Source organism: Lolium rigidum, chromosome 7, assembly GCF_022539505.1.
Source record: "Lolium rigidum isolate FL_2022 chromosome 7, APGP_CSIRO_Lrig_0.1, whole genome shotgun sequence".
Classification (NCBI taxonomy): Eukaryota; Viridiplantae; Streptophyta; class Magnoliopsida; order Poales; family Poaceae; genus Lolium; species Lolium rigidum.
In genome coordinates, this window is record NC_061514.1 from 9,800,240 (window position 1) to 9,816,343 (window position 16,104).

Here is a 16,104-nt window from a genome sequence, read left to right on the forward strand (position 1 = left end):
GATGGAGAGGCGCCTGGCAGCCTGTAATTAGTAGTCTAGGATGTTGTTATTTGCTGTTTACCCTAGTGGAGTCTGCGAGTAGGAGGCCGGATCCCCATGGCCAGATCTGGCCCGTCCTCGCCTTCTTCTTCGTGGTTGTTCTTCTCCGGTGGCAGGAGCGGCGACAGGCGGCGAGGAGGCGCGTGACATCTTCGCCAATAAGGCCCTCCCCTTCTTCCTTTGTCATCCGATGTGGTTGCATGTGAGCAGCAACCAGATAGTGGAGCTTCTCCTTCCCGGTACTCGTCCATGGTGGACGGTCAAAGGAAGAAGAAGATCCGGGGATGGCTTCCTCAATAAGCTCATCTACTGGGTCTGCCGGCGTCGCCATCATCTACGCTCGTCTCCCCGAGTCCGTGGCAGGTTCTTCGGGTCCGATGGCGGGTCAAGTTCTTCGACGCGGTGCAGGGTTGTCCCTGCTGCTTCTTCGACTTTGCCTCCTCTGCAGCTTTCCCCGGATCCAAGCGCCAAGGTGGTCACAAGCAGGGGAATCTGCATGGTGGGTGGGGTGCGGAAGTGGCACCGGAGCTCTTATGAAGCGATCTCTTTGAGCAGCGCATCGGCGGCGATTTTGCTTGCCGTTATCTACGCCAGTGATCCTTGGCGATGTTTCAACCTCCATCGGAGGCCCTCTCGGAGATTGGAGGTCGCGTTCTTCGTCGACTTTGAAGCAAGTGGTGCCGTCCCCACCTTGGAGTCCGACGGTGGCTCTCTGGTCTCTTGCTCGCCGGTGGGGAAAGAGAAGGACCTGATTGCTTTCTTCTTTTTCTTAGTGAGGTCTTTTCTGCATTTACCAGGGACCTATATGTTATTTCTCTATTTCTTGAGGTCCTTTGTAACTTATTGTACACCCACCGCTTGGTATTAATGATGCTTCTACGCCCTTCGGGGCGCTCCGTGTTAAAAAAAAACGGTTTCCATCAGTGAGCGTCAGGTCCAGGGATCGAATCCCGCCCATGCATATTATTTTCGGAAAAGCAACGCATCGAAAAATCTATTGAGCTCTAACCTGAATCTCATTATACGGAGAATTGGCAAATCTGTGTAACAAAATCGCCGCCGTGCAGCCAAGAATTATAAACATCGGGATCGTGATTATGTTGCATGACCAGTTTATCTCTTATTTTCTCATAATAAAGAAGTAAATAGAGGACAGAGCAGTACATCGTCTCCATTTAGTTTTCAACAAAAGAAATAAGAAACGATCACTTATTCATTCCTTGGGCAAGCTCTGCATCTCCTTCATCCTCGGTCACCCGCAGCATTTTGAGAGCCGCCCCGTCGTTCCAGAACGTCTTCTCCCTTGCCACCATGTACTCCGGCCACGTCACGACACGGAACGCAGCTTTGCTCCCCTGACGAGTGGCCACGTCGAGCGGAGCGACCTTCATGTCCTTTGGCGGGCCGATAAGGTAAGCCACGGAGACGCGCTCGCGATCCTGGTTTACGACGGCCCGGTGAAGCACGTTGTGGAAGCGGCCGTTGGTGAGGACGTGGAAGAGGTCGCCGATGAGGACAGGAAGCGCTCCAGGCTGGGCGGGCACGGTCACCCACCGATCAGGCCCACGCCGGAGAAACTGCAGCCCCGGCACCAGGTTCTGCATGATGAACGTGAAGAAGACCGAGTCCGTGTGCGCCGCGAGCCCAATCGCGCGCTCCGGTTCTGGGCACTTGGGGTACCTGCAAGAAGATTAGAGAGCGTGAGTGACGCCCCCTGTGCGTCACTGACATAATAAAGTTGGTTAATTAGAGCAGCCTTGGTACTATGGCGCGTGCACGTAACATGTTGAGGCGCATGGTGGCCGTCATCGTGTCGCGGATCTGGCGCTCCACCCCGCCGCCGGCGATGTGGTCAGCGCTAAGCCCTAGCACCTTGTAGAACATGTCCAACACCTTCTCACCGAGGGCCCTCATCTCCTTGTGGAACTCCTCCATCACATCACTGGGTACAACACGCATCACGGCATTAGTAATGCACCTGCACTCACGGAGATCGATATGCATGGATGTAGTAAACTAGTCCGTACCAAAAGCGCATGTACTCATCACCGCCGTCAGGCCAGATCCGCCGGAACTCCGAGCGGACGTTGGCGGCGGAGAAGGTGTATCCCTCCGACCACATCAGCTTGGAGAAGTAGAGCGCATAGGGCGGCACGCCGTAGCCGTTCTTGAAGTCTCCACCGCGCGCAGCTCGCTCCTTCTCTGGAGCCGGGCGCGCGAGCAGGCACTTGATCTGCTCCTCTACACGCACCAGGAGCTCGATCGGCACGCCGTGTCCGACTAGCAGGAACCCGCCCCACTCCTCTGCAACCTGTGCCACGGCGGCGATGGCACCCTCCGTGCCGTCAGCCATGTCAACCACAGGCACCGCATCGTTCCCTGCCGACTCGGGCACCACCGGATAGTCCTTCTGCTCAGTCCACACGTGCGACTCCGGAACGCAATTCACTGCAAGGAAGTCGAAGGTGGTGGCGGCATTATGGATGGACGCCATTGTGGTTTTAGAGAATTGATTCCAATTATAGCACGTCCTTTTTTATATGCATATAAAAGCACAGAGTGTAAGCATTTCCATGTGAGGCTAGCATGCTTGCCCCACAATGTATTTCACCTTTCTGTTCATAAAAGTGGAAATCCACGTCACTTACAAAGATAGCTATCTTATCTTATACATTGTGTGTCGTTTAGAATAGACAATAAAACATGTGATACAATACATTATTTCTTAGTGTTATGTCTAAATGTAGAAATTATTATATCCGCTTACACTCGTATATTGAATCTGCAACTGGTAATTATCTTATCCGCTTTAAGTCCGTCGACAAAATATTGTATAAGATATGGTAATTGCAAAAACCGATCCGATCTTTAATGTTTTACCATCTATGCTAAGTGTATAAGTCTATCTAATGAAGCACAAGATAGTTGCCGAACCACCAAAAACTAGAAAATCGACATCGAAGACCATAGTCTACTCTAAGTCTTATTTTGTAGGTTTTCATGTTTTTGTGTTTATACCTGAGCAAATGGTGAAAAAAGAGCCTCAGATTTCTGGTTGTGGCATTGCCTGCCTCATAGGAGTGTTCCGACCCCAGCCTGGACCAATTCCGGCCAAATATTGCAGTCTCTAATTTCTGGTCGGAATATTGGTCGTAGTTGTCCGACCAGCCAGGGCATATTAGCCGCTGGTCAAACCAACCTAGCTAGAGTGGTTCGGGCCTGCCGAAATGAGGAGGACGGAATATCCCTTGTGGGTATACTAATTCCGGATATTCCGGCCCTGCAACAATGCAATGGTTGGAAATTTGAGGACTATAAATAGCCACCCCTTCTTCCTCAAGGGGTACGCTAGTCATGGATTTTATCTCTCCTCCGTCAGCCCATAGCTTCAAGTTGGTGGATCTCCCTCTCTAACCAATCAATTCACTCCATCTTTGAAGAATTGAATGATGAGAGCTCGATCTACTTGTGGCCAAAGGAATTCGAATTTCCTCTTAATTCTATTGTGGAACTTGTAACCCTAGGTCTTCATGATGGAGACCCTTGTAATGAGAGCATCTTGAGAGCTTTCTTGGTGTTGTACAACCTTCAAGGTGTTGTCTAGAGCCTTCAATTGAGTTGTGGAGTTGCGGCCCACCTTGTGAAGGTTTGGTAGCCGCCTCGACCGGGACCGCCTCATGGAGAAGTGAACTCGCCTTTCTGGTAGCTTCAATAAAGAAGAAGGTGAGCCCTTTGTGGCGTTGGTGGCCTTTGTGACGTCACATCCCTCCAACATAGACGTGCTTCCCCTAAAAGAGAAGGAACTACGAGAAACAAATCTCGTGTCTTATGTCTCCTCAACAGTTATCTCGTTCCTTCGTGTCACTCTTCTTGTTGCTCGGTCTCTTTGTGTTCCTTTGAGTTTGTGTCATTTAGGTTGTTCATTTTGCATTGTTCAACTCCACCTTGTTGTTGTTTGACACGAAAAGAAACGCTTTTCCGTAGGAGGAAGAGAAAAACGCGTCTCCCGTACGCCGGGGGAAATAAAATGTGCGGGCGTGTCAGTGTACAAGTACACAAAAATAAAAGGGAAAAGATACATATTAATCATCACGACTAATAAACTAATCCCGAGTGTGCGCTCCGTGTGGCCTGCTGGCGCGGCCAGTATGACTAGGCGATTGTGGTTTCTTGGTTCCCGGAGCCTCGGGAGACACCCGGTTAATTACTCCCGCGGATAGAACCGCGAGACACCTCCGATTAAGCTGCTTGGTCATCGTCTTCGGTCTTCGCTTCGCGTTCTTCATGCATGATGGTGGTGTGTGTTGGCGACGGCAGAGTCCGTGCACTAGCGTGTACACGCGCCGCGGATAGCATGGCCTTTGCTCCGGCCATGCCCGCCTCGCCGTCTTGCCTCGTCGGTCTTGAACGGCGTCGGTGTTGGAGTAGAGGTAACATGCATGCTTCAGCTTCGCTTGACGTCGCGATGGCTTTGTAGTTTCGCCGAAAATGCGAGAGGTACACCCCACGGAAGTAGAGGTAGTCGTTTATATAAGAGAAAAGTGAGAAGGCAGACACAACGATGAACGACGGGCAGGCAATCGTTTGCCCACATACGTCCATACCCATGCACCCACACGTGCATGAGTAAGTTAAGCATAAGCAATGCTTTGGCTCATGTACTCATGCACCAACACGCGAGTCTGGAGCAACTAGCTTGCGTACGAGTAAAGTAGAATCACATGTACATGTACTTCTCGCGCTGGTAAAGCTGCGAGAGCACTGCTTGGCCAACGGAAGGCCAGCTGGTAGCCCGGCGATCGAACGATAGCTTCATCAGCTCGTAATGATGATGGCGACCGACATCGTCGGCAACCAAACGATGTCCGCGAGCTGCAGCTCCGGCAGCCCAGCGAACATGACGGCGCCGCGGCTATGGCCGCAACCATGGTATCAACAGTGGGCGACAACTACCACAACTCGATGCCGCCATGCCCAGCTGACCGGGTACACAACGAGCCCGGCGCATGACGCACCGCCGATGGCAGCGACATCTGCCCCGCACCGGCGCCACACCGATGTCCAGCACGACCGGCCACATTGCACGGCTTGCCGGAGGATTTGAAGATGGGTCGGCTAGGTGTTGCATGCCAACTCCGTAGAACACGGCCAGCCGTCCAATGTTCGCGACAGCTTAGCCGTAACCGTGCGACTCGGAAGTTGAAGGTGAAGATGGCAGCGCTATCGCCGCCGTGGTATGAACGGTCGCAGCTGTGCTTGGAGCGACCAGTCAATGGCGCCTCCATCAACAGAGCGAGTTGTTCCTATCGGCGAGCATGCCGGGATCAACATCATCGCCGGAGGCGACGACATACGAGCATGTACCGGGCTCGGTACCACCTCGGCTGCGTGGTTGAGGTAGTCAACGAGGTAGATGAGGGCGGTCGTAGATCGGCAACCTCCGACCCGTCGACCGCGCCTCTGTCCATGGCGGAGACAGTTCGCAGGACCACTGCTCCTTCCCTACTGCGAGAGGATACACACCCCGCTAGATCACGCAGGGACACAACGATCTCTTCGTGGTGCCAGCCGCTCCTCGGCCGGCAGAGACATCAGCGCCACCATGCTAGATGCAAGAAAGAAAAATATATATAAATATTAGCATTGCTTCTCACCCTTGGCGAAAACGACCGGCATGATCTTCAATCTCCGGCAAGCTGGTTAGCCTGCGGTGCACTCGTGCTCCTCACGGCGCACACCAAGTCGCCCTCTTATCTCGGCCACCTGCGCGAGAAGAAGGCGAAGTTCTTCGTGGCTCTTGAGGCGAGAAGCTCGCGCTGTTCTGGCTGGGTGCGTATGCGTGGGGATGATCTCTCTCTGCGTGGAGATTTTTCTTTCTTCCCTCTGCCTGGGGGTCGCCTCGCCGCTATTTATATAGGCAGAGGATTTGGGCTTCAGGCGGTAAGTCACGTATGGTAAGTCTGGCATACGTGACCACTTTGGCTTCTCAATTGGTTCAGATTCCTTATGTGAGCTGCACGTTAAACTTCACGAGCAAGCTCTAGAGTATTCCCGCAACGCACATAACCCGGCCGGGTATTGATCTGTTTCCAAAACTGATATGTTTCCAAAACTACCTTGTACAAAGTATTCAGTCCAATCACGTTCACATTCGTACATGTTATACGTGGATGGAATTCAAATCACCTACCGATTCAATTATACTGCTGGCCAGTTAATTAAGTAAATATGGCCAGACTTGATCAATTAAGCTCTAGCTCATAATAAAAATTTATGCATGAAATTATTCCTTGCACACATGTGTATATGCGTGGCATTTTGAATAATAATTTCGCGGGCACCTGTTGCTCCATTCGCGAATGTACAAAATATGATAAAACTATTTGCACAAAATATCGTCAAACAGTTGTTTAAAGCCTAAAACTTTGAAAATCTTCAATTTGTGTATCTCCTTCTCACATCCACCCCCCTATAGTTGCAATTACATACCTTCTAGAACTTTTGTTGTATTATGACACTTATCAATTATTATAAACTACTTTCTTAATTACGGATGAAGCCTGTGTTATCACCAGAATTTGATCGGATCAGAGGTGGGCCGCGATTAAGATGGGCTTGAAGAATATACACGGAAGATATACATGAATCGGTCTTGTATGCAAAGTTTGGGCTAGTTTGCCCGTGTATCTGTAAATATAGTAGGATACGTGTCGGTTAGATAGATTTTGGCTCGTGCACGGTTGGGATTATTCCCACGTTAGAAAGTTTACGGACTATAAATATGTATCTAGGGTTATTGAGAAAAACAACAATCACGTTCATCACAAACCAATCTAGGCGCATCGCCAACCCCTTGTTTCGAGGGTTTCTTCCGGGTAAGCATCATGCTTGCCTAGATCGCATCTTGCGATCTAGGCGAGTATACGTTTATTCGTTGTTCATGCGTTGCTCGTGCTCGAAGCTTTGTTGATGGCGAGCAACGTAGTTATCATAGATGTGTTAGGGTTAGCATTGTTTCATCGTGTCACATGCTTTTGTCCATGCAACCCTTAGACGTCTAGCCGCCCTTACACCTATCTTAGGTGTAAGGGCGGCACCTCGCTTGATCATTGTTTAGTAGATCCGATCCGTTATGATTGCTCCTTGTTCTTCAAGGATTAGTTTAATATCTGCATAGTTAGGCCTTGCAAACGGGTTGAAGGATCCAAGTAGCACGTAGGGTGTAGTTTGCTAGCCCTAGATAAGATGTTCCGGGATCAACTTCATGTTGGTTTTTAGGCCTTGTCTAGGGTTGGTTTATTATCACCGTGTGTGGCTGCCAGGCTCAATCACGCGTAGGATGTCCGATTATGTGGTGAAAACCCTAAATCGTCGTAGGTCGTTTTAGCTTTATATTGATCAAGCAAGACCACCATGTGATCGTAGACCTCATACGAATCATGGGTGGATCGGCTCCTTGAGCCGATTCACAGGACAACCTGAGAGCCGATCGAGGCTCGTATTTAATGTTTACGTGTATGCCATGCAGGAAACTAAGCGAAGCAGATTCATCACCTTCCTGACCAGGTATAGGTCAGGTGGCACGCCCTTGCACCAGCATTGGACGTGCGTGCCGAGGCTTTGCGGGCCGTCGCTCGAGGGACCAGGGCCAGCCGCAGTTCTGGGAGCCTCCCGGCTCTATCGTGTTGCCCGTCGTTGCTCGCCGGTGGGTTTCGACCGCAACACATTCTGGCACGCCCGGTGGGACAGTCTTCGACATCAACTGCATCTCCATCTACATCTGAGATGGCGGAAGGTACTCCAGTCACGTACGAAGATCTGACTGAGGAGCTCAAGAAGAAGTATGACGAGGTCAAAGCTGTCCTCGAAGCCGACCTCATCGGCTCTTTCCAGAGGACCCGCTCACACGGCATTAGGTGGAAAGGGTTCTCACCGAAGGCGCGCTCGATGGAGTGGACCTGTCTACCCCTTCGAAGAACGCACCGGGTCTCGCGTCAGGAGATTAATTTCATGGTAGCTCATTCGCTGCACCGCCATTCTGAGAGCCTGGTAAACACTTTGGAGCGTGTCGCCCTTCGGGTGATCCAGGAAATCATGAGGCATCAGTACTCTCCGTCAGGACCTGCTCTACGGACTCACCAAGGAGAGATACCACTCCAGTCCCGACCACCGCTGACGTTCGCGTTGGCAGCACCAAAAGTGCCGAGTTCACCGGCATTCGTCGTCTACAAGATCGGTGGTGACCCTAGTGATTACCAGTTCTTGTATGAGGCGCCTAAGGAGATCCCTCACGGGTACACGTGCACATACGTGCCAGACTGCGATGACCGGGCACTCCACGAACCGGACCGCAACAGCAGGGGACTTCGGAACAGCGAGGAGGAGCTTCTGGATCAGATCTTGAGAAGCAGACGTGGCTAGCTAAGTATGCCACTCCAACAAACCTCCAAAGCTCAACTCCTGCAGCTAGCTCAGAGCTTGAGAAGCAAGCGTGGCTGGCTAAGTACGCCACTCCGGCGAATCTTCAGAGCTCGACTCCTGCAGCCAGCCACCGCGGATCGGATCGAGTACAATCTTGAGAGACCAGTTCGGCATGGTGCCGAAAAGGAGGGCAATCGGCTATTCCAAGCCGTACCCCAACGAGTACGATTTGATCCCACTACCACCCAAATATCGGCTCCCTGAGTTCTTCAAGTTTAGTGGGTCACATGGCTCCAGTTCAATCGAGCATGTGAGCCGATATTTGGCGCAGCTGGGCACGATCTCAGCATCAGATGAACTACGTGTGAGGTTCTTCGCACAGTCCCTCACAGGATCGGCTTTCGGGTGGTACACATCGCTGCCACCGGACTCAATCCGGACTTGGAAGCGAGTTGGAAGAACAGTTCCACATGCGAGTATCACTCGGAGGCTTCCGAGGCTGGCATTGCCGATCTAGCACAAGTACGACGAAGCGCGGAGAAACAGGTGTCGGAATACATCCAGCGCTTCGGGACCGTTAGGAACCGATGCTATTCGGCTCGTTTGACCGAAAAAGAAGCGATCGAGTTGGCGGTGGTGGGTCTCGCATCACCGATCAAGGATATGGCTTCCCAAGCGAGACTACCCTTCAACGGCGCATATGGTTCGAAGCTGTCATTATATGAACAGCGCCACCCGGAGTTGTACCGGGATAAATTCAAGCGTGCGGTAGTCCCGGTTGAGGCGGATGAAGATGAAGGCTCGCAGGGAGATCAAGAGGTAGCGATGGCTGAATGGACTCGGGGGGCAAGCCCCGTGTCCTGCAAATGGGTTAAGCCACAAGGTCCTCCAAGAGGGTTTGACTTCGACGTGACCAAAGCTGAGCAAATTTTCGACCTCCTACTTAAGGAGAAGCAGCTAAAGGTACCCGAAGGCCACAAAATCCCCACGGCACAGGAGCTGAACGGAAAGCCATACTGCAAGTGGCATAACACGTTCACCCATACCACCAACGACCGCAGGGTGTGGCGTCGGCAGATCCAAATGGCGATAGAACAAGGGCGTCTAATTTTCAGCCAGTACGCCATGAAAGTCGACACACACCCTTTCCCCGCCGTTAACATGGTGGAGTGCACTTACCCTGGGAGGTGCCAGCCAGGTTTCTCGTTCAGCATCAACAAGGTAGGACCTGGTCACCACTCTGGTAAGGACAGAGACGAGGGCAGCCGCTCTCATAACAAGGACAAAGAGGAAGCCGTTCCACGCGATCGGCTCCGGCACGATGGCAAGTGCTACATCACAGAGGGAGAAGTGAAGAATGTGCGATATCAGCGACCTCTCTCTGATCACCTCCTCGACAAATACGTGAGTCAATACGACCAACGCCGACGATACGACGACGATGACGAAAGAGATCGTCTGGCTAGCAGGGACGCCAGGAGATATCGTCGGCATGATCGCGACGAGGAGAGATATGAGCGCCATGCCAAGGAAAAGTCAAGAGAGCAAGACGACGTGGATAGGCACTCGGGACCGTCCCTTCTTCGGTACATCGCTGGGATTCGGGAATGAGCCGATTGCCTACAATCGGCAACTGCCCGAGAATGTAGACGAAGAAGAAGGGTGCAGGAGACGTGTCAGTATTCAAACGTCTAGGGCCTCTCCCATCTCGGAACAAGCACGCTGAGTCCTCTCGGGTGGAAGATCTCGAGGAGTTAGAAGACGACGATGAAGAAGAAGAAGATAAATACCACCGGCCAAGGTGGTGCCCTGATGGACTCAGCCGTTCCCAAAAGCGTAGGGTTCAGCGACTACGTGGTTTGGAGGAAGCCGAAAGGTTATACCTGCACACGTTAAGGAAGGCGCGGCCTGATCCGGCCGCGAAAATTCAGCGAACTCCGGACGAAGAAGGTCGACCACAAAATAAAGAGTGGCGCCCCAAACAAAGGAAAGCCGATGATGAGACATCGGCTGGCACAAACATGGTGTTCATCCTTCCGGCGGAGTTTTGTGCTCCGGGATTAGGCGAAGCACCCGTGGCACAACTTGACTGCGGCCCACGGCCGATTATCTTTGAGAAGCCACGAGAAAGGAGCTACGGACACCTAAAGGCCCCGTACTTACGAGGTTATATCAATGGGCAGCCTGTCAACAAGATGCCGATGGACACCGGAGCGGCGATCAACATTATGCCATACTCCATGCTACGTCGGTTGGGACGCTCTAGCTCGGATCCGATCAAGACCAACGTCACACCGAGCGATTTCAGCGGCCAAGCATCCGAAGCACAAGGTGTTCCGAACGTGGATCCGACCGTAGGAAGAAAAACCATCCCTACGACGTTCTTTATTGTCGATAGCAAGAGCACCTATGCTGTCCTGCTAGGGAGAGATTGGATCCACGCCAACTCGTTGCATTCCATCCACGATGCACCAATGTTTAATACGAGTGGGATGGAGATGAAGTAGAGGTCGTCCACGCGAGATGACTCAGCCGAGATTTCAACGGCTGGCATGAACGTTTGGGAGACGGCAGGCCAAGAGCCACTCTCGGGCATCACTTTGGACGACTGCGAGCGCATCGACGTGACAAAAAACGGGGTGAGGCTGGTCTTATCCACCGGCCTGACCGTGTAACAAGAGCAAAATCTATCGACGTACGTGGCAAGGCCGATCCTTGTGATCGGCCCCAAAAAATAAAAAGGGATAATCTTGTCTCAAGCATGTCACGTAGTTATAATAAAGCAAGACCAAGATGCAAACCTTCATTGAGCAATACAATCAAAATGGGGGCCGATTCCAGCAATCGGCCCATATTATCCTTACCATACGTTTTCCTCGTATTCGGTGTCGATCTCACAGGTGACGGAAAGCTAGGGTATGGGTTTACATCGGCCGATGAGCTAGAAGAAGTCGACATTGGTCCCGGGGATAAGCCACGACCAACTTTTATCAGCAAGAAGTTAGATCCACATCTCGGGAGCCGGATGATAGCTCGTTAAAAGAGTACCCAGATTGCTTTGCATGGGATTACACAGAGATGCCTGGGTTAGACAGGAGCATCATTGAGCATCGGCTCCCTCTTAAGAAAGGATTTCGGCCATTCCAACAACGAGCACGTCAGATGAAGGCCGAAATTTTGGAAGAGGTCAAGAAAGAGATCGAGAAGATGTTGGCCGCCGGGTTCATCAGGCCATGCGGGTATGCTTGAATGGATCTCCGGTATCGTACTGTAGAGAAGAAGGACGGCCGATGGCGTGTGGCCATAGATTTCCGAGATCTCAACAGAGCCACTCCAAAGGATGAATATCCAATGCCTGTGGCAGAAACGTTGATCAATGCAGCTGCTGGCCACAAGGTGTTGAGCTTCATGGATGGCAATGCCGGCTATAACCAAATCTTAATGGCTCCAGAAGATATACACAAGACTGCATTCAGAGTACCAGGGTCAGTGGGCTTGTTTGAATATGTAGTCATGACCTTTGGGTTGAAGGCTGGTGCAACGTACCAAAGAGCCATGAATTATATTTTTCATGATCTGATCGGCAAGTTGGTGGAAATCTACATCGATGACGTGGTGGTCAAGTCTGTCTCCATGGAGGGACACTTGGATGATTTGCGACGCATCCTAGACCGAACTCGGAAATTCGGATCGAGAATGAATCCAAAGAAGTGTGCCTTTGGTGTGACGGCCGGTCGGTTCCTAGGTTTTCCGGTTCATGAACGAGGAATCGAGATCGGCCCGAAAAGTCAAGAGGCAAGTGCGTACCATGCAGCCGCCTACCACGAAGAAGGAGCTCCAACGTCTTATCGGCAAGATCAACTTCGTCCGACGATTCATCTCTAACCTGTCGGGACGAATTGAGCCGTTCATGGCGTTGGTGAAGATTAAATCCGATGACGAGTTTCAGCGGGGGCAGAACGGCAGCAGGCGTTTGACGAGATTAAGCGGTACCTAACAACGCCGCCTGTGCTAGTTCCACCCCAACAAGACAGGCCGTTCTATATCTACTTATCAGTAGCTGACACGTCCATCGCTTCGGTAGTGGTGCAACTCTATGAGGGTGTTGAAAATGTCGTTTTCTACCTCAGCAGAAGGATGTTGGATGCAGAGACAAGGTATCCTGAGGTCGAGAAGCTATGCCTCTGCCTGTTCTTCACCTGCACCAAGCTTCATCATATCCTTTTGACGGCAGAGATCATCGTCATATGCAAGTCAGACGTTGTCAAGCACATGTCTGTCGGCTCCTGTTTTGAAAGGCCGACTTGGTAAGTGGATGTTTGCGTTGTCGGAGTTCGATCTTCGGTATCGACTCGCGAAAGCGATCAAGGGACAAGCGTTGGCCGATCTTATAGCTGAACGGATTAATACTAATATAGCAGCACTATCCGTACGTGCATGGGCTATGTTCTTCGATGGATCGGCTTGTGATGATGGTTGTGGCATCGGCATTCCGCTCGTGTCGCCTCGGAGGCAACATATTCCTTCGCCATCGGGCTACCTACCCCTTGCACCAACAATGTCGCCGAGTATGAGGCAGTGCGCAAGGGAATGGAGTTGCTTTTGGAAGCCGGGGCAGAGGCGGTGGAGCTTTTTGGAGACTCGAAGTTGGTGATCTCCCAGCTCACGGACGAATACAAGTGCGAGAGTGAGTCACTCTTCCCATATTGGATGGAATGTCGTGAGCTGATGACACATTTTCGGTACATCAATTTCAATTTGGTCCCAAGGTCTCAGAATACCGACGCCAATGATCTCGCACAGATGGCGTCAGGATACAAGGACATACCAGACGGGTCAGAAGTTCAGGTGCAGTTCCTGGAACAGGATGACTGGAGAGCCGATATCTTCAATTACTTGAAGGATTCGGCTCGGGGGCACCTAAACGGATAAGATACAAGGCTATGAAATATGTCCTTATAGGAGATGACATGTTCTACAGGACGTTGGAAGGGTTACTACTCAAATGCCCGGGACCAACCGAGTCTAATCGGCTCTTACATGAGGTGCATGAAGGCGCTCGTGGAACTCACCAATCGGCTCATAAGATGAAGTGGCTGATTAGGCGATCAGGGTTTTATTGGCCCACCATGCTTGAGGACTGCTTCAAGTACTACAAGGGATGCCAAGCGTGTCAGATGTTCGGGAAGGTTCAGATGGTACCCGCATCAGCGATGAACCCCATCATCAAGCCTTGGCCATTTCGAGGTTGGGGCATGGATATGATCGGCAAAATCCATCCTGCGTCGAGCAAAGGCCACGAGTGGATTCTGGCCATTACAGATTACTTCACCAAATGGGTGGAGGCCGTTCCTATGAAGAAGGTAAAATCGGAAGATGTTATCAAATTTGTCAAAGAACACGTCATTCATAGGTTCGGGATTCCCCAAACCATCACGACCGATGGAGGTTCGGTCTTTATTTCTAAAGAATTCAGAAAGTTCTGCGATGACATGGGGATTAAGCTGATCCGATCGTCTCCATACTATGCTCAAGCCAACGGGCAAGCTGAAGCGTCCAATCAAATCCTGATCAAGCTGATTAAGAGGAAGATTGACGAGAACCCTAGGGTGTGGCATGAGACATTGTCAGAAGCTTTGTGGGCCTATCGCATGTCATGCCATGGAGTTATAAAGACTTCGCCATACCAGCTTGTCTATGGGCAGGAAGCCGTATTACCTTGGGAAATTACGGCTGGATCGAGACGTGTCACGTTTCAGAATGACCTGACAGCTGAAAAATATGCAGCCCTGATGAGTGACACTATTGAGGATGCAACGGAACTTAGACTTTGGTCGTTGGAGAAGATTAAAGAGAACAAAACCAGGGTAGCTCGTGCATACAATAAGAAGGTGAGACCAAAGGAGTTTCAAGTTGGTGATCTAGTGTGGGAAGCCGTGTTGCCACTAGGAACCAAGGATAAAGCATATGGCAAATGGTCTCCTAATTGGCACGGTCCTTACAAAGTCGTCCAGGTTTTGAAGGGTAATGCATACATGCTGGAGCAGCTGGACGGTGCTAAGTTCCCAGCAGCTGTCAATGGTCAACATCTCAAGAAATATTTCCCAAGCATGCGGGATGACGAACAGTGAAATGTGGGGGCCGATTCATGAAATCGGCCAGTAAAAAAAAATTATGCAAATCACAGCCGATGCGCAGACATCGACTTGAGAAATAAGTATACTAGTACAGCCGATGCACGGACATCGACTTCAGAAGAATAAAAAAGCCGATGCATTGCCATTAACTCTAGAGGAACAAGCTCAATTGAGCAGGTTAACAGATTGGTTTCAGGCCAGAGATCATGACATCTGAGATGAATCTCCCAGTGGATTTGCTGAGGAGTTGAATCTGCGCGTTTGAGGTTAGAGGATGGATTGGACATGGACTGGATCTGTTTGACCGTGTGAATAGGCAACTGTTTGGCCTCAAATCGTGTTTATAGTGCAGGCCGATGCCCTGCCATCGGCTCTTTGTGCAGCGACTTCGTTTGACAATCGGCAAAATTGACAAGAAAGCAAAATTAATAGGGGAATATTTTCTTCATTAATAATAGGATTTCTTACAAAGAAAGAGCCGATTGCTCAAGGGAGGAAGAACAAAAGAAAGGTCTATTGACCAATCTGCTACTACTACTACTAGGCCTGTACTAGTAGATCCTAGTCTATGGGACGTCGCTGCCCTCGTCGGCGTCATCGGAGCTCTCGTCGGCGCTGCTGCCGGCGGGCTCCTCGTCGCTGCTCCAGTGGCCCTCATTGGGGGCCTCCTCATCTTCATCATCGTCGTCGTCGTCGGACCCGGCGCGGAAGCGCTTCGCCGGCGGGTAATCCTCGAGGGAGTCGTCGTCGTCGTCTTCCTCCTCCTCTTCCTCGGAGGAGGTGTAATCGTCCCAGGAGAACGAGTCGTCCTCGCTCTCCGATTCCAGTTCCCCATCAGCGAGGAACTGGAGGTCTTCATCTCGGCTGGTCAAGGACTTGTTGTCCTCGGACCAGACGGAGGAGGCGTGGTCCTCCTGGTCCCACTCCTCTGGGGCGCGCTCGTCGTGCGCCGCCATCAGAGCCGCCATCGGATCCCACTCTAGCGTGGGTTCGCGGGAGGAGGAGGAGGAGGAGGAGGAGGAGGAGGAGGAGGAGGAGAAGGACTGGGAGGAGAGATCCGACGAGGCGGAGGAGGAAGAGGAGGAAGACATTGCTCTGAGATTGGGGTTTCTTGGTGCCGATGGCCAGAACAGAGCAAGGGGATGAAGTGGCGAACTGTTTGGAGCGGTTAAATAAAAAGGGGATATAGTGGAGATTCAATGCCACAGCAGTTTCCGAGGAGGTGGTGCCCAAAGAAAAAAAAATTTTGCCAGGTCACACGGAGAAGTTGAGAAGGCAAGGCATCATGATGAAGGGTACTGCGACGGTTCTGCTCTGCCACGACATGACCCGACGAAGAAAAAGCAGAGTGATTTTGGAATTATCATTTCCAAAACCAGGGGGGCATGTGTTATCACCAGAATTTGACCGGATCAGAGGTGGGCCGCGATTAAGATGGGCTTGAAGAATATACACGGAAGATATACATGAATCGGCCTTGTATGCAAAGTTTGGGCTAGTTTGCCCG

The 16,104-nt window shown here is 51.3% G+C and overlaps 1 protein-coding gene across 1 annotated transcript; it reads right to left on the reverse strand.

Moving 5' to 3' along the window:
- Positions 1-1,244: 1,244 nt before the first annotated feature.
- On the reverse strand, positions 1,245-2,533 carry LOC124670872 (gibberellin 3-beta-dioxygenase 1-like). Its single transcript, XM_047207341.1, has 3 exons — positions 2,067-2,533; positions 1,823-1,981; positions 1,245-1,719 (listed from the first exon to the last, which is right to left on the reverse strand). Exons 1-3 carry the CDS (start codon positions 2,531-2,533, stop codon positions 1,245-1,247), a joined length of 1,101 nt encoding a protein of 366 aa, XP_047063297.1.
- Positions 2,534-16,104: the final 13,571 nt, after the last annotated feature.

Excerpts from the sequence above, each read along its gene's own strand:
- LOC124670872 (XM_047207341.1), bottom strand. The coding sequence starts at position 2,533 with ATGGCGTCCATCCATAATGCCGCCACCACCTTCGACTTCCTTGCAGTG. Across the intron at positions 1,982-2,066 it reads GATGAGTACATGCGCTTTTG|TGATGTGATGGAGGAGTTCC; the intron begins GTACGGACTAGT and ends TGTTGTACCCAG. Across the intron at positions 1,720-1,822 it reads GCCACCATGCGCCTCAACAT|GTACCCCAAGTGCCCAGAAC; the intron begins GTTACGTGCACG and ends ATCTTCTTGCAG.